We start from the raw sequence: 20,219 nt of genomic DNA, 5'->3' as shown, positions 1-20,219 counted from the left end.
CTATTTCCTACCAACCTGAATTTGACACCTCATGAATTAGTGGTATAAAAGGTCATACCACTAATGTTAAATTAGTACCTCAACTTCTTGTTAAATATATTTTTTTAAAAACTCACACTCTTATCTAGCATTATTTGAAATCCCAAAATACTAGAGCTAAAAGCAAATCACTCAGTCGCAATTTAAGAATATCGTTCTGTCCTAGAGTCCCATTCATGCTGAGATTCTGATGTAATCTTCTCCTCTATTTTGATATTTTCGATTCTGTCGTTCTTGAAAGACAGTTAGTTATTCAATAAATGCTTATTAAGTAAATGAACCTCTAGAAGCTATGGGTTGGAAAGAAAAAAGGAACTTCTATTTATGTAACGGTCATTTATAACTGGATAGCTGTAATTCATAGAGCATTTATATTCTGTATTCAGTTACTCTATACTCACATGCAGATTTTAAGTTTTTAAAGAATTAGAATAAAAAAGAATGCAGGTTATTTTTCAGATAATTCTCAGAATACTTTGAGGATTTAGCAGTGGCCAAAGAGCATCACTTGGAGCACGACTTCAAACCAAACAATAATAGAAGGCAGAGAATAGGGTGGGGAGAGGGGGTCTGACTAGACAGTACTACTCAGTTTAAGGTTTGATAACTTATTTCACTGATGTACTGTACTTAAAGTAATGTACCAGAATTTAATAAAAATGATTCCATGTACTTTATTCTATATCCATTAAATTAAATTTACACTTAGCATATAGAGGTACATCTATTCAATCAGGATCCTCTTTGCACAAAGAGAAATAATTACTAAAGTAAGTAAGAACTCAGTTTACTATCACAAGTTAAATATCTGAACTGTGTAACATAAGCATAATGTTATTATTTGCAAAGAACTGCCAAACTTTAGAAGCCTATAGCAAGAAAGGCTCTTTCCTCCTAAAACACTCAATTTCCAACCAAACTTTATATATGACAGAGCAGTGCAATCATACTCTTTAACCCACTCACCTTCACATGGGTACCTACTGGCCTCACAGCACACTATGCTCTGAGACTCCAGGGGAAATGTTCCTTCCTCCCTCCTAATTAAGTCTGAGGTTCTACACCTCAGAACTGAAGAGGGGATTTCCACCAGGAATTAGTGACATTATTCCTTTTCTCCATTTCCCAACTCAGCAACATAATTCCAGAATTTTAGGAACTCTCCAATCTAAAATCTTACATAACCCAACCTTTTTACCCCCAACATACTCACCTTAACTAATTTTCTCTTTGTCAAAGGAACTAGAGCAATCCCACTGCAGTGAATCTCTTATCACTTACTGTCAAAATGGTAAAGGGGTGTGCTCTTGGTACTCCCAGACTGATAGTAGAATATAATTTATCATAGACATAATGCTATCAATATAAATTTCTATTACATTAAATATTAAGTTGTCTTACAGGAATAATTTTGAGAGGCCAATATCCTTTCTGCTGGGAAATATAAAACATAACCCACCCACTCAAAATCTTTGAAAGTGAACCTTTTACAAATTAGACACTCTCAAAACCAGTATGTCCAATATATCCAAAAGAAACGTAATATAAGATACCCTTGTAATTTTTAAGTTTTATAGTAACCGCATCTGAAAAATAATAATGAAAAGGTAAAATTAACTTTAATAATGCCTTTATGTAACTCACCAGATCCAAAATATTATCATGTATCATGTAATCAGAATTAAAAAGTATTAAGCTATTTTACATTTTTTTACACAAAGTATTCAAAACCCAGAGTGCATTTTACATCTTGATTTGGACTAGGCACAGTCCAAGCACTTAATGAGCCACATGTCACCAATGGCTACCATACTGGACTACACTAGTAAATACTATTATTTTCCATAAATACTTCAAATACCTCAAAAAAAATATTGACAGTAATTTACAAAAGTTGTAACTATGTATACTGATACCAAGTATAGCAAATTGTAGAGTTAAATCAAGAGTTTTTGTTAATTAAAAAAAAAGTTTTTGTTAATAACACCATGTAGTATGTAAATCATGTAGGCATTTCATTTGTATATTGAGGTTTTTACAATAGTCAGTCTTTTAAGAACTCAAACGCATTTACACATTTCACCAAAAAATTGTCACAACAGACCAAAATAATACAGCACTTCAAGCCACAGCACTGAAAAATCAAGAAGGAATGTATATCCTCCTACAAGACAAGTACTAACAGTAACAGAGTTAAAGGCAGCTAATAAAATATTCTGTAGATACACTCTAAAATTCAAATTATACTTGGTAACACTCATCCAAATTTCATGTACATTATCTAGAAATTAATATTTAGAAATTAACATGGTAATTCTCAGCTGTGGTTTGTAGAACAAAGGAGATGAATACTTTAGGTCATTCTATAATGTATGGGATTTCATACAGATCTGATTTTATAAATGAGAAAAAATAAATTCTTTATAGATCTATGGTCAGTGAATGATAAAAAGATTTCTATAATACAAGGCCAAAGTAAATAAATAAAGCACAACCACATGACACTTACATGAAATAAATTAACACACAGCATGCTTTAAAGCTGATATTTTATTATAAATCCCAAACTATTAGCTCTGTTCTACTGTAAGACTATTTTCAATATTCAGTAATCCTCTACAATGGTTATTTTCCTAATCTCTTCATATGCCAAGAAGTAAACCCAACAGTGAAAAATAAGACTGTAAGTTAGAAGACTCAGGGTACTTACCAAGGAACAAAGAAGGGAAAGAGCAAAAGAACAACTCCCATGAAGTAGATATCACAAGAACTTCAGAAAAACAAATTCAGAAGGAAAGCATAAACTAAATGGAATCCAGTAGTACATAAGCAAATACACCATGCTTTCTAACTTAATAGAACATGCCTGCTAAGGGCTCCTGGGTGCCTCAGATGCTTCTGCTCAGGTCATGATCTCAGGGGCCCAGGATCGAGCCCCATGTTGGGCTCCCTGCTCAGCAAGGAGTCTGCTTCTCCCTCTCCCCTTCCTGCTGCTTGTGCTGTCTCTCTCAAATGAATAAATAAAAACAAAATCTTAAAAAAGAAAAAGAGAGAGAGAGAGAGAGAGAAAGAATATGCCTGCTAAATATGCCTGCTTTAAAAATACTACCTAAAACTATTTCCTATATTCAGGTAAGATTTTTAAATAGCTGACTTTTTTTTTTTTAACAGTTCTCTTTATGTCTCCAGGCAGTCAATAATAAGCACAATCAAGATCATTCATCACAACAGCACCACCCAAACCATAATTCTGATTCATTTTCCACAGAAGTCCCAAATTTCTGATACTGTAGTCTTCCTGAGTCCTACTCCTCCATCTTACTTTCATCCACCATTCTTTACACTCCTTCCTTATCCTTTCCTAGAACTCTCACCCTATTTGCTCTATGCCTCATCCATATATAGTAGCCTCCAAATTAACACTACCAATTGTGATCATGCCTTAAACTCAATGGATTCCTTGGACATTAGGGTATTCTGTATAGATTTATGTTATATATACCATTAAATCATTCATTACTTCATGTGTTACTAAAAAACTAACAGGTAAAGAGTTCTGAGTTCAACTTGGAGGTAATGGCAAAAAATAATGAAAATCCAAAAAGAATAACATCTTCACATCAGCCCAATTTAAGGAGACAGTGGAAATCATGCTCTTCATCCCTAAAAGATTAAAAGAACTTGAATTTAACACCTGGTGAATAATTCGGTGAGAAAAGACAGTGATCTTTACTACTGTTAACAAATAAATTAGTTTCAAACTGACTCAAAGAAAAGGGAGAAAGGTTGTTTTCTAAACAGCAATAGAAAAGATAATTATATAATAATATACAGCAAGATAAAAGAGTTTCTGGATATTATGAAAAAGATACGATTACCAGTAATATTCTCATTGAGATATTTTCAGTTTTTCAGCCAGTCAGTATGAAAAGGTTAGCATTCTCAGCCTTGATATTGAGTAGCCTAGTCTGGGAAGGATTGGCAGGGGCAGTGGGGGGAATAGAGGAAGATTATTTCTGAGCTCTCCTTGGCCAAACTGAGGAAGGAAAATTCCCAGCTGGATCCAGGTTAATACCATAATATTCTATGGAGGTTAAAGTAACCACTAAAAAAAAAAAAAAAAAAAAAAAAAAAAAAAAAAAAATTACTGAGTTTCCAAGCCAAAGCCTCAAAAAAAATCTCAAAAAATCTCTGGATCTCAAGTAAATTTCTGAGAAGTCATAACAGAACCAAAGTTAAGAAAGAGTACGATTTGCTTAAAGCAAACAGCTTTACAATAACACTAAGAAAATCCCAGGGCTACTACTCTGCAACTTTTAAATCCTTTATCTGTTATCCTTCCTATACATCATTCTCTCCTCAAAAAAAGTTAATTTTTAAAGTTCATTGATGAGAATAGCTAGTAACATTTTTCTAAACCCTAAAAGCAGTACTTCTAGGGCGCCTGGGTGGCTCAATGGATTAAGCCGCTGCCTTCGGCTCAGGTCATGATCTCAGTGTCCCAGGATCGAGCCCCGCATCGGGCCCTCTGCTCAGCAGGGAGCCTGCTTCCCTCTCTGTCTCTGCCTGCCTCTCTGCCTACTTCTGATCTCTCTCTGTCAAATAAAATAAATAAAATCTTTAAAAAAAAAAAAAAGCAGTACTTCTATTTTATATTCAACTAAACAGTTCAAATTACTCTCCAGCACTTAATTCATGCCTTCTATTTTACCGAAAATTCTAGACTAAGACTATTGGGGAATGAGTTGTCCCCCCACACAAAGATACAATAAAATCATAACCCCCAGAACCTGATAATGTGGCCTCATTTGGAAACAGGATCTGTACAGATGTAATCAAGTCAAGATAAGGTCCTGCTGAACTGGGAGAGGGAGGGGGGATCCTAAAATCCAATGACCTTTGTCTTTAGAGCAGAGAGGTCTTAAGACACCCAGGAGAGCCAAAGAAAGCCATGCAAAGGAGGTAGAGATGAGAGCTATGACGCTAACAAACCAAGGAAGGACAAACTGCTGGTAACCACCAGGAGCTAAAAGAGGCAAGGAAGGACAATTCATTCCTAGAGTGTTTGAAGAGATCATGGCTCTGCCAACACCTTGACTTTGGACTTGTAGTCTCCAAAATCATTAGAAAATCTACTTCTGTTGTTTTCAGCCACCTAGTTTGTGGTCATTTGCTATGGAAGAACTAAAAAACTCACACACAGAAGTATGGTTAATGGTTCTGAACCTGTTTCACCTGTGTACTGGGGGTTAAGAAAATAAATAAATGGATTGGGGTGCCCCTGGGTGCTCAGTCAGTTAACTGTCTGACTGGATTTCAGTTCAGGTCATGATCTCGGGGTTCTGGGACTGAGCCCCACATCAGGGTCTCTGCTCAGCAGGGAGCCTGCTTCCCTCTCTGTCTCTGCCTGCCTCTCTGCCTACTTCTGATCTCTGTCAAATAAAATAAATAAAATCTTTAAAAAAAAAAAAAAAAGCAGTACTTCTATTTTATATTCAACTAAACAGTTCAAATTACTCTCCAGCACTTAATTCATGCCTTCTATTTTACCAAAAATTCTAGAATAAGACTATTGGGGAATGAGTTGCTTCCCACTCTCTCTCTGCCTGCCTCTCTGCCTACTTGTGATCTCTCTCTCTCTCTCTGTCAAATAAATAAATAAAATCTTTAAAAAATTACATTCATCTTTATGCTTTTTTAAATGTGCACTTACTACTTTTTTAAAATTGGGAAGAAGGAAATACATAGAATTGTTGACATTAGGTAGTTTTATAACCTTTTTTTTTCTTCAGTTCTTTTTCTCTCCTCTTTTTTCATTTGTATCTATTTCACAGAATTTCTGGTTAAAGATCATTGCCCGAGTGCACAAAGTTATATTCTCTCCCTTTAAAGATCCAATGAAATGACAGAACAGTAATATAATAGAAAGTCATGGCAACAAACAATATAGGGCCGTCATAAAAAAGACTGCAACAAAATTTCAGAAGTTGGAAAATAAAGCATTAATTATTGAAGCAGGACAGAAGAATACATGGCATAAAATACAAGTCTGGAAATGTAGCACAGGGAGTTCACCTGTCTGGGAGAACATCGAAGAGACTCTAACCTCAGAAATATCAGGTACAAAAGCAGGCTAAAAACAAGAACCTTAACTGAAAATCTATATATGCACTGTCTCATTGAACAAAACTGAATATCCAGTAATTACCAGTTCCTATTCCATGATAGAAAAAATAAACAAACCCAAAATAAAGCAAGGGTGTGGGTACAACACTGTGAGGGTGGCAACAGAAGCATCACTGTTTTAGATAAGCCAGGCTTGTCAACTTCCTAAGAAAGAGACATATGAAGAAAGAGACACAAAAAAAGAGAAAGTAAGAAAGGAGAACAAGAATCATTTTTAAAGCAATGATGGTAATGCTAAGACTGCACTAAGCAATTTAAAAGTCAGGTTGTTACATCTTCATAATATATAAAAAAGAATTATCTCCAAATTACAGATGAAAAAACTGAGGCTGAAGGAAATGAGAAATTATTCAAGGTTGCACACATAATTAAGTGGTAATAGGTTTAAACACAGCATGAACTCTTAGCCATCGTATTAGTAAGAGCAGTCATTTCATTTCTGGGGAATTAACTTGTTCATTTATACAATGGTCTAATTAAATTATATTTTTCTCTAAAGACCCATCAAATACTAACACCATGACTATTACACCAAAAGAAAATAACTCTACTTATCATTTATAGCCTAAGAAGATATTCCATCAGTATGATGAAAGTTTGGAAAAAAGTATCTATAATAGTACATTTTCTTTAGTACTTCAGGAATATCACCAGCCTCCCAATGAAGGACTCTGAAATAAACTTCAATCATAGTACACATAGAACACTACACTAAAATGCTACTTCAGATCAATCAAGTAAAAAACCTCCATTATACAACTATCAATACACCCTTGTCAAGTTTATTTCAAGGGATAAAGATATGAGTAATACTTAAACAAACTTATAATAAAATCAATAATTCTAAGAGTATTCATTTACAAACTAAATAAGGCTGTGAAAACAGGATATAAAGTCTTTAAGAAAGGTTAAAAAAGAAGATTAAAGAAACAAAGCACTATAAACCTAAATTATTTTCATCTTTCAATTTAACAAGAGAATACTTCTTTTACAACTATTATTTTTTACAATGCACATTCCTATCTGCCCCTTCACTACCCTTGTATATATTTCCTTCCTTTCTTTGGTGTGTTTTAATAATCAACTGACATTAGATGCAAGACTGTAATGAAATCAACATTCAATGCAACTGCTAGCAAAGTTATAACAAACAGTATTAGTTAAGATTTTTTGTTAATGTCGATAAGAAACATTAATGAGAAGATGGAAAAGACAGTCTTCCCTATATTTCCCACTAAATACAACTAAAAGCCCTAGACATTATATATCAAACAAGCAAATGACTAAAAGTTGGAGAAAAGAAGGCAGACCAGCTAAGAACCTCAGGATCCAAGGAACACAATACTGTGGTGAATTCCTTGGGTTTTTCTTTTTGCCTCTCTGCTTTGGAGCTAAAATAAACCAGCCACCCCAAAGAACCAAATGGCACACCCCAAAAAAGTCTCAGGAAAGCCAGTTCTCCCTACCTAATGGACCAGGAAAGAGGAAGCTAACAAGAAATTCTCGAGAAAGTAACCACTCTTTTCCAGCCAAATACCATAGAAAAAACCACAGCTCTACCCACACCAACAAAAGTCAAGTGGGGAGCTTAGACGTCCAACCTTGCCAAGCTATAACAAAATACTTCAAAGAGCTCCACCAGAAGGCCAAGCAGGGAAACACAACTTTCATCTCTATCTGGCACTATGGATATTCTCTATGCACAGATACATTCTTAGGTTATATCAGAGAGGCCTAACAGAGTGTCTGGACACTCACCATCCCCCAGCAGTAATGAGGCCAGCCACAAAATGATGTCAGTGGTGATGATATGAAAAACACGGACTTGTACCCCACCCAGCAGTAACAAGGCACTCTCTTCCAAACTCCTCAGGTATCAACAGAAGCCAAGTGGGGAACCTAGACTTCTAACTACATCTAGCAATAAGGAGGTAGTACCTCTCTCCGCTTCACATGCCAGAGCAGTATCTTACCAAGATGGCAAATAGAAAAGGTTTAAACATATAGTTAATAATATGTTTACTATATGTTTATAATCATTTTATATTACATTTACTCATATGTAAATAGCTTATATTTACAAAACATGACAAAATATAAACATAACAACATTTGTTATGCAGGAAATAATTTAAATCTAGACTCTCATAACTGTACATAATACTCCAAAATTTAAATTGAAAATCACTTGTCATACAAAGAATTAGTAAGTTCCCAAAATGAATGGGAAAAAAAAAAGCAATAGATGCCAACACCAAGATGAGAGAATTGTTAGAATTCTCTGGCAAAGGGGCGCCTGGGTGGTTCAGTCAGTTGAGCAACCGTCTTCAGCTCAGGTCATGATCCTGGAGCCCCAGGATTGAGTCCCATGTCAGGCTCCCTGCTCAGTGGGGAGTCTGCTTCACCCTCTGACCCTCCCCCATCTCGTTCTCTCTCTCTCTCAAATAAATAAAAATCTTTAAAGAGAAAAAAAAAGAATTCTCTAGCAAGGATTTTAAAGGAATCATCATAAAATTGCTTTGATGAACAATACAGGCATACCTGAAATGACAAAAGAGAGCACCAGCAAGGAAATAAAAGACATAAAAAACCCAAAACAAACATTTTAGAACTGAGAAATACAATAAGATAAATAGCTCAGTAGGAGGGCTCAACATTAGAATGGAGCAGACCAAAAAAAAAAAAAAAAAAAAAAAAAAATCAGTGACCTGGAAGACAAAAACAATAAAAATTACCCAGTCTAGGGCGCCTGGGTGGCTCAGTGGGTTAAGCCGCTGCCTTCGGCTCAGGTCATGATCTCAGGGTCCTGGGATCGAGTCCCGCATTGGGCTCTCTGCTCAGCAGGGAGCCTGCTTCCCTCTCTCTCTCCCTCTCTCTGACTGCCTCTCTCTCCGTCTACTTGTGATCTCTCTCTGTCAAATAAATAAATAAAATCTTAAAAAAAAAAAAAATTACCCAGTCTACACAACAAACAATAGACAAAGGAGAGGGAGGAGGTAAAAAGGAAGAGAGCCTCAGAAACCTGTAGGACAATAACAAAAGATTTATGACTTGTGCCATCCTGGAAGTGAGGAGTTAAAGGCTCAAGTACTCAAACAAAATAATGTTTGGAAACTTCTCAGATTTGGCAGAATGTTCAGTTTCAAGAGGCTATATGAATCCCAAAAAGGAAAAATCCAAAGAAATCTACCCAAAGACCCGTGATACTTAATTTCTAAAAACTGAACACAAAGAAAAAAATCTTCAGAATAGCCAAAGAAAAATGACGACAGATTTGTCATCAGAAACCACGGAGGTCATAAAGAAGTGGCACAATACTTTCAATTACTGGGGGGTGGGGGGGGGGAATCTGTCAAATTAGAAATGAATACCCAATAAAATTATCCTTCCATAAACAAGGGAAAATCAAGATATTCTCAGTTGAAAAGAAATAGATAATTTGTCACAAGTAGATGTGACAGATTAAAAAAATGGCTAAACCAAAATAAAATAATAAAAGGAACTTTGAAACATGAAGAAAGAAAGAACACAGAAAGCAAAGATAGGCTGTGTCTCATCTTGTTTCCTAAATTAAAGTCTGGTAGTTGGAGTAAAAATTATAACACCATCTGATATATTTATAAATACATATAGAGACAATATTTGAAACAATTTTTTAAGTAGGGGATGGTAAAGGATTTTATACTCTACTCAAACTGTTAAAATTGGTTATTCATATTACATATGTACATATATACCTAGACCAACCACTAGAAGAGCTATACAAAGGGATACACTTAAAAATACTATAGATAAATCCAAGTAGAATTCTAAAAACATTCTACTAACCCACAGGAAAGCAGGAAAATGAAAACAAAAAGAAGACAAATAGTGAACTTAAGTATCAGTAAATCAACAATTACATTAAGGGTAAATGGTCTAAATATATTAAGCAAAAGACATAGCAGAGTGAATTAAAAATCACAATCCAACTGTATGTTGTTACAAGCAACCTACTTCATATATAATGATACAGACAGGTTGAAAAGTAAAAAGAATGGGAAACATTTACCATTTAAACACTAATCAAAGGAAAAGCCAGAGTACTGTACAAATAGCAGGTAAAGTGGACTTCAGCACAAGAAAATAACCAGAGACAGAGAAGATATTATATAATGATAAAAGGGCCAATCCACCAAGAATATACATCAATCCTAAATGTGTATGCACCAAGCATTAGAACTATAATAAATGTAACAAAAATTTAAAGAACCAAAAAGAAATACACAAATCCACAATTATAGTTGAGATTCTAAAAGACTGCTCTTAACAACTGACTAAACAGCTAGATAGAAAACCATCAAAGATATAGAAAATGTCAAAAACACCATCAACCAACAGGAACTAATCAAGCCAACAACAGCAAAATAGATATTGTTTTCAAGTGCCCACAAAACATATACTGTATAAACCACATACTAAGGGGCGCCTGGGTGGCTCAGTGGATTAAGCAGCTGCCTTCTGCTCAGGTCATGATCTCAGGGTCCTGGGATCGAGCCCCACATCAGGCTCTCTGCTCTGCAGGGAGCCTGCTTCCCCCTCTGTCTCTGCCTGCCTCTCTGCCTACTTGTGATCTCACTCTCTGTCAAATAAAATAAAATCTTTAAAAAAATTAAAAAAAAATAAACCACATACTAAGACCTAAAGGAACCTCAAAAAATTTATAATTGAAATCATAGTGTTCTGACCACAATAGAATCATTGAAATTAATAATTTAATTTGAAATTAGTAATTTTCAAATACTTGAAATTAGTAACAGAAAGATAGCATAAAAATGCCAAACTTTGAAACTAAACAACATACTACTAAATAACCCTGAGGTCAAGAACAAAGTCTCAAGGTAAATTAAGAAAACAACTAAATGACAACATAAAATATCAAAATTTGTAGGATACAGTCAAAACCATGCTTGGAAAAATTTATAGCACCAAATGCATCCACCTAAAAAGAGTAAAAGTTTCAAAACCACTAATCATCTACCTTAAAAACTGAGAAAAACAGCAAAATAAATCCAAAGCAAAAACAAGTAAATAATAAAGAGCAGAAATAACTGAAACTTAAAAGAGAAAAAAAAAATGAAATGAAGAATTGATCCTTTGAAAAGGTCAATAAAATTGACAAACTTACTAAAACTAAAAAATAAAAAAGGAAAAGATGACACAAATTACCAGTACCAGAAATGGAATAGGGGGTGGTATCACTACAGAGGCTACAGACATCAAGAGATAATAGGGAAATGCTATGAACAACTCTACACACATTAATTTGACAACTTAGACAAAATGGGCCACTTCTGGGTGGGGGGACTACAACAATTCATCCAATTTAAGAGGCATAATTTGAGGGGCGCCTGGGTGGCTCAGTGTGTTAAGCCTCTGCCTTCGGCTCAGGTCATGATCTCAGGGTCCTGGGATCGAGCCCCGCTTCGGGCTCTCTGCTCGGCAGGGAGCCTGCCTCCTCCTCTCTCTCTGCCTGCTTGTGATCTCTCTCTCTGTGTCAAATAAATAAATAAAATCTTAAAAAAAAAAAGGCATAATTTGAATAACCCTATAATTATTAAGGAGAATGAATTCAGGACTTTAAAACTATAAAAAAAAGAAATCTCTAGACCCAGAGGGTCTCAGTAAAGAATTCTACCAAACATCTAAAGAATCAATGTCACGCTATACAGTCTCTTCCAGAAAAAAGGAGAGAATACTTTCCAATTCATTTTATAAAGCTAGTATCATCCAGACATCAAAACAGGACAAGGCAGTCCCCCTAAAAAGAAAATTATGGAACAATACTCCTTATGGATACACAGAAAAATTCCTTAACAAAATATTAATAGAATTTAGCAATACATAAACATAATTCTACCTTATGACCAAGTGGAGTTCCAAGGATGGAAAGCCAACTCAATTTTCAAAAAATCAAGCTATGGAAATCTGCCACCATATCAACAAGCTAATGAAGAACATCACTTATCAAATGATACAGAAAAAACATTTGCAAAATCCAATACCCATTCATCATTTTAAAAAACCAAAAAAACCCCCAGCAAAGTACAACTAGAGGGAAATTTCCTCAAATTGATAAATGACATCTACAAAAAACCTACAGCTAACAACGATCATACAACTACTTAACAGTGGAAGACTAAGCACTTTATCTGTAAGATAAAAATGTCTACTTCTACTACTCATCTTCAACACTATTCTGGATGGTCTGGTTACTGTGATGATAAGTGAAGAAAAGGAAATAAAAGACATAGATTAGGAAGGAAAAACATCTTATTTACAATGACATGACTGTCTATAAAGTCCCAAGACATCTACCAAAAAATCTCCTACAACTAAAGAGGTTCAACGATGTCACAAGATAAACATAAAAAAAATTGATTTATTTCTATATAATAACAACATATTGACACCAAAACGGGAAATAGAATGCCATTTACAATCACTCCAAAAGAAAAAAAATGAAATACTCAGGTTTAATTCTAAAAAAATAGATACAATACTGGTGAGTAAAACTGAAATTTAAGTAAATAGAGACCTATATCATGTTAAAGGACTAGAAAACTCAAGAGAGTAAACATGTCAATTCTCCCCAGCTGATAAACAGATAATATAATTCCTATATAATTCCCAGCAAGATTTTTTTGTAGCTATACATAAATTAAAACTTATACAGAAAAGCAAAGGAAGGGCGCCTGGGTGGCTCAATGGGTTAAAGCCTCTGCCTTCGGCTCCGGTCATGATCCCAGGAGCCTGGGATGGAGTCCCGAATCAGGCTCTCTGCTCGGCAGGGAGCCTGCTTCCTCCTCTCTCTCTCTCTCTCTGCCTGCCTCTCTGCCTGCTTGTGATCTCTGTCTGTCAAATAAATAAATAAAATCTTAAAAAAGAAAAAAAGAAAAGAAAAGGAATGAGAATAGTTAAAACAGTTTTGAAAAAGAAAAATGGGAATAATTATTCTACCCATTTTCAAGACTTATTAGGCAAAGAAAATGAATTCCAATCTTAGTCTCACACTGTGCAAAAAGGACTAGTCAGCATGTCAGGGTTTTCAACATCCTGCATATTACAAAAAAGGTTTGGCCTTTATCTTTGGCTCCTAAGAGGTAACCTCTAAACCCTTGGAATACCCTGCCTAATAAGACTGTCTCTGTTTACTTGGGGACCTTGAGTTAGTTCATATAGTATACGCTAATAATGTGATTTATGATGGGTGCTTTGAAACATGTGTTACAAGCTTGACTTCTCAAAGGCTAGTGACTAATGTCATCCACACAAGGAGTCAATCATGCCAACATAACCAACCCACAATAAAAATCCTGGACACCAAGGCTTAAGTAACTTTGCCTGGTTAGCAGCATTTACGTGCTCTCACAAATCACTGCGGGGAGAATGAAACACTGTCTACACAACTCCACTGGGAGAGGACAAATGGTTGGGCCTAGTGTCTCCTAGACCCTGCCCTTTGCTTCTTTTTCTATTGCTGATTTAACTCTGTATCCTTCAGCTGTAATAAACCATAATCATTAGCATGACAGCTTCTCTGAGTTCTGGAATTCTTTCCAGCAAATCACTGAGCTGAAGAGTGGTCTTGGGAAGACCAAAACACACTTGTTTTATAATAAATTAACTAAAAAATGGATCACAGAATTAAATAGAAAACAAAAAAATGATAAAACTTCAAGGTAAAAAAAGAGAAAATTCTTCAAGATCTGGGACTATGCAGGATTCATAGACTTGACCCCAAAAGCACAATCCATATGTACACTTCTAAAATTATAACTATTCATCAAACTATTCATTTTAAAACTTTTGTTCTGCAAAAGACACTGTTAGAGGATGAAATGACAAGCTACAGAATGGAAGAATATATTTGCAAACCATACAGCAAACAAAGGATTAGTGTCTAAAATATAGAAAGAACTCTAAAAGCTCAACAGTAAAAAAAAAATAATAATAATCTGATTAAAACAGAGGCAAAAGACACAAAGAAACATTTCACTGAAGAGGACAGATGGAAAGTAAACATATGAAGAAACAGTCAATATTATTAATCTTTAAGGAAATGAAAATTGAAACCACAATGAAGTATCACTACACTCCCATCAGAAAGGCTAGAATTAAAAACCACCGGTGCTAACAAGAATGAAGAAAAAACCGGATCACTCACAATAACCCATTTCCATTGCTGACGGAAATGAAATAATCACTCTGAGAAACAGTATGACAATTTCCTTAAAAACTAAACATTCAAACGCCATACAGCCAGCAACTGTGTTCCTGGACATGAATGGTGAGAGCAGCTCTATTTCCAATAGTCAAAACTGAAACAACGCACATGTCTTTCAGTGGAAAAATGCTTAACCAAAATGTAGTTTACCTAATACTACCACTGCTGAATACTACTTAGCAATAAGAGAAATAAACTATTTATATATGCAACGATCTGGATGAATTGTCAAAGAAAAAAGCCAATATTATAGGGTTACATACTATATGATTCCATTTATACAGCATTCTTGAAATGACGAAATTATAAAAATGGAGACTAGATGTAGTGGTTTCCAAAAGTTAAGGAGGAGTAGGGGAGGATGACCAACATGAGGTGCATACTGTGGTGATAGAAACGTTCTGTAGGGCACCTGAGTGGCTCAGTTAGTTGAGCAACTGCCTTCAGTTCAGGTCATGATCCTGGAATCCAAGGATCAAGTCCCACATCAGGCTCTCTGCTCAGCAGGGAATCTGGGTCTCCTTCTGACCCTCCCCCTTCTTATGCTCTCTCTCTCTCTCAAAGAAATAAAAATCTTTTAAAGAAAAGAAAAGAAACAATCTATGCTTTGACTGTATCAATATCAATATCCTGGTTGTGATAGTGCACTGCAGTTTTGTGAGGTATTACCATGGGTGGAGGTGGGAGGTACTGAATACAGGGTGCATACAATCACTGTACTGTTTCTTAAAATTGCCTGTGAATCTATAATTATATCAAAACAAATAGTTTAAAAAGTGATGTGGGAAAATTAATATGATCAGAGGAATAATTTCATTTGATATAATGATAATACTGAACATTATTAATTATTATTAAATATTCAAATATTACTTTATAATTTATTTTGGAAAACAGAACATATCCCTTGAATATTCTCAATCACAAGCATTCTCTGGAGGCTCATGTCTAAACACTAAGAATTTCAGCTCACCTTCCACACTGTCAGAACAGGAAGTTCCAATGCCGGTGTCACCACTGTCAGAAGTTATACTATGTCTCCTGATATGGTTATTTCGATGGTTAGATGTAACACCTGTGGCCTGCCACAATGATTCATTACCAGGTAACCATGCTGATGAAGAATAATCTGGGCCTACAAAGAAAAATATGCAAAAATTAGCATACTTATAATATCTACAAGTAGACAGAAGAGATCTTTTTTGAACTTAGAAAAAAATACACATAAAAAAAGTTATTTTCTGCATCAAATAATTAAAATAAATCAATGATATCTAAGATTCATCAAATAAACTTACATACTGTACACCTAAAAATTCAATGCTGATTTCACAGCTTCCTCTACTAAAGGACCTGATTTCTACTCTTAGGTTTTGAACATTGAAACACATACTGCTGTTTTATTTAAAATGTCAAATCTATCTATCTGTCTGGAAATGTCAGCACTCTGCTCTAGAATATCTGATATGCAGACATCTGTGATACCACACAGAGCAATCAGTTGAGAACTGGGGCCCAGGGGAAGCCTAATTGAATAACATTGCACAACAATTTAAGTGGAACATGCTAATGAAAAATAAATTTTTTCTACTGTATCCTAATCATTTAACATTTAAAATCATTTTGTATTTCTTTTATTTCTTTAGTTATGTTTTCATAAAAGATTAACACCATATATGGTGTCATTAACGTCATGACTTTTTCTCAATTTTCCCTTTTGAGTGATATTAAATCTTTTTTTGGCTAACATCACTTTTTAATGTTCTCCTGGTCTTTATTTTCAGTTATCTTGTCCACTTTTACTTAATTTTTATTTGCCTTTTTCTGACATATCCATCTTACTTTTTTCTTCTTACTTCATTCTTAAATTTTTGTCCATTACAATGCCACACAAAGTATATCCAAGAAGAATGCCAGTCTGTGAATCACTTATATATAGTTCATAAAAGTTACGGTAATCTGAGGGGCGCCTGGGTGGCTCAGTCATTTGGGCATCTGCCCTTGGCTCAGGTCACAATCTCAGGGTCCTGGGATCTGTTAGGCTCCTCACTCAGCTGGGAGTCAGCTTTTCTTTCTCCCTCTCCCTCCACCCCCATGCAGAGGGTGCACACATGCTTTCTCTCTCAAATAAATAAATAAAATCTTTAAAAAGTTATGGTAATCTTAAAAAGCAATTTTAAATTTATTGAATTTTATATAAAAGCTATAGAAACACATATCTTTATTAATGATGAACACAGTGATTCTCAAATTGGAGCCTGAAACTTATTTGTAGAAGTTAACAAGTTCTTTTTTTTTTTTCAATTTATTTATTTTCAGAAAAACATTATTCATTATTTTTTCACCACACCCAGTGCTCCATATAAGCCGTGCCCTCTATAATACCCACCACCTGGTACCCCAACCTCCCACCCCCCCCGCCACTTCAAACCCCTCAGATTGTTTTTCAGAGTCCATAGTCTCTCATGGTTCACCTCCCCTTCCAATTTACCCAAATTCCCTGCTCCTCTCTAACGCCCCTTGTCCTCTCATGCTATTTGTTATGCTCCACAAATAAGTGAAACCATATGATAATTGACTCTCTCTGCTTAGTTAACAAGTTCTACACAAGAATTTGGGGCTTTCATTCAATGACATCCTTAAAAAATTAATAAGCATACTACAGATGATCTGAATAGCTACCTTAAAACAGATTTATTATTATCAATAATTTCAATGCCCGCATTTGTGCTCTGTTCACAAATGCAGCTGTTTCTAAGTAAAGAGCAAATAATGTATGGGACATTTATCATCCTGATATGAAACAAGATATCTTCACAGAATTGCAAACTGACACACCATTGAAACTGCCATATAAGGAGTGCCTTCTAGCAATTAGAAAAAATAAAGTTTTTAGATTTAAACGTAAGGACCACAAAATAAAAAACATGTCCATAAAATGGATTAAGTCATTTTGCCACTATTTTTGAAAAAGCCTCTCTCTGTATTTAATATTAAAAATCAAAATTCATAAAGATTAATAAAACCAGACCTGAAGCTATTTTCTACCAATACTAATCCTAACATTAAAGATATCGTTTTACTAAAACACCATGCCATGTTAATACTAGTTTAATTTCTATTTTCATATCATTTATGAATTAAATTTGTTTTGGTTTTATAGATATATAAGGTAAATAAGTAGCCTTAAAAACCATATACATTTAGGGGTGCCTAGGTGGCTCAGTCAGTTAAGCATCTGACTCTTGATTTTGGATCAGGTCATGATCTCAGGATTGTGAGATCAAGCCCCACATCCAGCTCAATGCTGGGCATGAAACCTGATTACGATTCTTTCTCTTCCTTCCTACCCCCACCAACAAGTTTTCTCACTCTCTCTCTATCTCAGAAAACAGAACAAAACAAACAAACAAACAAACAAAACACACCTCCCAATAAAACATATACATTTAAACTAACTCAAAATTTTAAAAAACTGACCAGAGAGACACACAGCCAGCTTTGAAGTCCAGAACAACCACTTAAAACCTAATAGATTCTAGGCCTTTCTCAGAATGGGACTTATCTTAATTCATTTGATTAATCACTCACATATTAAAGCAACAAGTGAAAGTATTCTGTAACCAGGTCTGCTCTAACTCTGATCTATCCATAATCTATACCAAAATGTTTTCCTCAATCAGATCCTCAGGTATGGACAAATATTTCTTAAGATATCCAGAAAATAGCATAAATAGGCTAGGAATACATGTAATGACAAAGATATGAAAGAATATCCAATCTTACTGATAGTGAGAGAAAGTAAAAGTGTTTAGACTTCTAACATTATAGTTGACCCTTGAACAACAATAGGTTTGAACTGAGTGCCTCCCCTATACACAGAATATTTTTAAGTAAACATATCAGAAAACTTTTTGGAGATTTGTGACAATACGAAAAAACTTACAAATAAACCAACTAGCCTAGAGATACCGAAAAAAATTAAGAAAAAGGTTTGTCATGAGTGCACAAAACACATATAAATACGAGTCCTATTTTATCACTACCATAAAATACATACAAACCTATGATAAGAAGTTATAATTAATCAAAACTTACACAAACATTTCACACATGGTGCCATTTAAAGTCAAGAGAAATGTAAACACAAAGATGTAGAAATAAATCATAATTGCATAAAATTAACCATAGTACATACATACTGTACTCATGTTATAATTTTGTAGCTACCTCTCATTGCTATTATCCACTTAAAAATCCATGTGATGCTAATCATCTCTAGTGCATTGTGTATCACAGTAAAAAGCGATCTCTTGTGGTTCTTGCATATGAAAGAACACATGAAAACATCATGTTGTGTTCAATAACATAAATCTCCAACACCATGGGACCCATACACAGTGTCACTAGTGATGCTAGAAATGCTCCCAAGAAGAAGAAGAAGAAAAAAAAAAAAAAAACCAGGACATTAGAAAGAAAAAGTTGAATGCTTGATATGTACTATAGTTTGAGGTCTGTACCCGTAGTTGCCTTCCATTTCTGAATAAATGGAATCCAGCATAAAGATCATTGTTAAAAATGAAAAGGAAATTTGTGAAGCTGTGACTGCAGCTACACAAGCAAGAGCAAAGAACTTGAACTTTCTGTGAAATACCTTTTTATCTTGTATTGAAAATACAGCTTTTAGGTAGGTGCAAGGTTGTGGAAGAATGGCATACCTAAAGATTAGTATGATTTGAGAAAAAGCAAAGTCATTACAGTACATGACAACTTAAAGCAAAAAGAAGGTGAACGATATAAAGCTGAAGAATTTAATGCCAGCAAAGAATGATTTGATAGTTTTTAGAAAGAAATTTGGCTTTAAAAAGTTCAAGATAACAGGAGAAACAGCTTCTGCCCACCAAGAGGCAGCAGATGAATTCCCAGATGCCATTATGAAAATCATTGATGAGAAAGGATATCTGCCTGTACAGGTTTTTAAAGGCAGACGAAAGGGTGTTACTCTGAAAGAAATGGCCACAAAAGATGTGTTAGTAAGGAAGAGGAGTAAGCACCAAAACTTAATGCAGGAAGGGCTGGGCTAACAGTCACTCTGTGCAAATGCAGTCGGGCGTATGGTCAGGACTGTCCTTATCTAAAAAGCTTCTAACCCCCAGCTTTGAAGGAAAAAGGCAACTAACAATCAGCAGCCAGTCTTTTGGTTGCAAAACAAGAAGGCCTGAACAAGAACCCTTTTTCTAGACTGGTTCCATTGATGCTTTGTCCCTCAAGTCAGGAAGCAACTTGCCAGAAAGGGACTGTATTTTAAAGTGCTTTTGATATCTGACAAAGCCCCTGACCACCTAAAATCTTGTGAGTTCAGTACCAAAGATATCAAAGTGCCCCAATACAATCTCTCAAACTCAACCTCTGAATCAAGAGGTCATAAGGACCTTTAAGATTCAATTTGCATTGGGGCGCCTGGGTGGCTCAGTGGGTTAAGCCACTGCCTTCGGCTCAGGTCATGATCTCAGGGTCCTGGGATTGAGCCCCGCATCGGGCTCTCTGCTCAGCAGGGAGCCTGCTTCCCTCTCTCTCTCCCTGCCTCTCTACCTACTTGTGATCTCTCTCTGTCAAACAAATAAATAAAATCTTTAAAAAAAAAAAAAAAAGATTCATTTTGCATGGTTCCCTGTGGAAAGGATTATGAATGCCATGGAACAGAACCTCAATAGAGAGAACATCATGA

At 35.2% G+C, this 20,219-nt stretch overlaps 1 protein-coding gene across 2 annotated transcripts in view; it reads right to left on the bottom strand.

Moving 5' to 3' along the window:
- CEP85L (centrosomal protein 85 like) overlaps positions 1–20,219 on the bottom strand; it is a 189,622-nt gene that overhangs the window by 147,365 nt on the left and 22,038 nt on the right. For both annotated transcript variants that reach the window (XM_044249937.1, XM_044249926.1), the window contains exon 2: positions 15,465–15,626. In XM_044249937.1, coding sequence (XP_044105872.1) covers positions 15,465–15,626 — 162 coding nt within the window. The remainder of the gene's footprint in view (positions 1–15,464; positions 15,627–20,219) is intronic.

The sequence above is a fragment of the Neovison vison genome, chromosome 1 (genome assembly GCF_020171115.1).
Source record: "Neovison vison isolate M4711 chromosome 1, ASM_NN_V1, whole genome shotgun sequence".
In the NCBI taxonomy this organism is placed as follows: domain Eukaryota; kingdom Metazoa; phylum Chordata; class Mammalia; order Carnivora; family Mustelidae; genus Neogale; species Neogale vison.
Note: the sequence above shows the minus strand (reverse complement) of the source record. Positions and strands in the feature narration are given on the sequence as shown.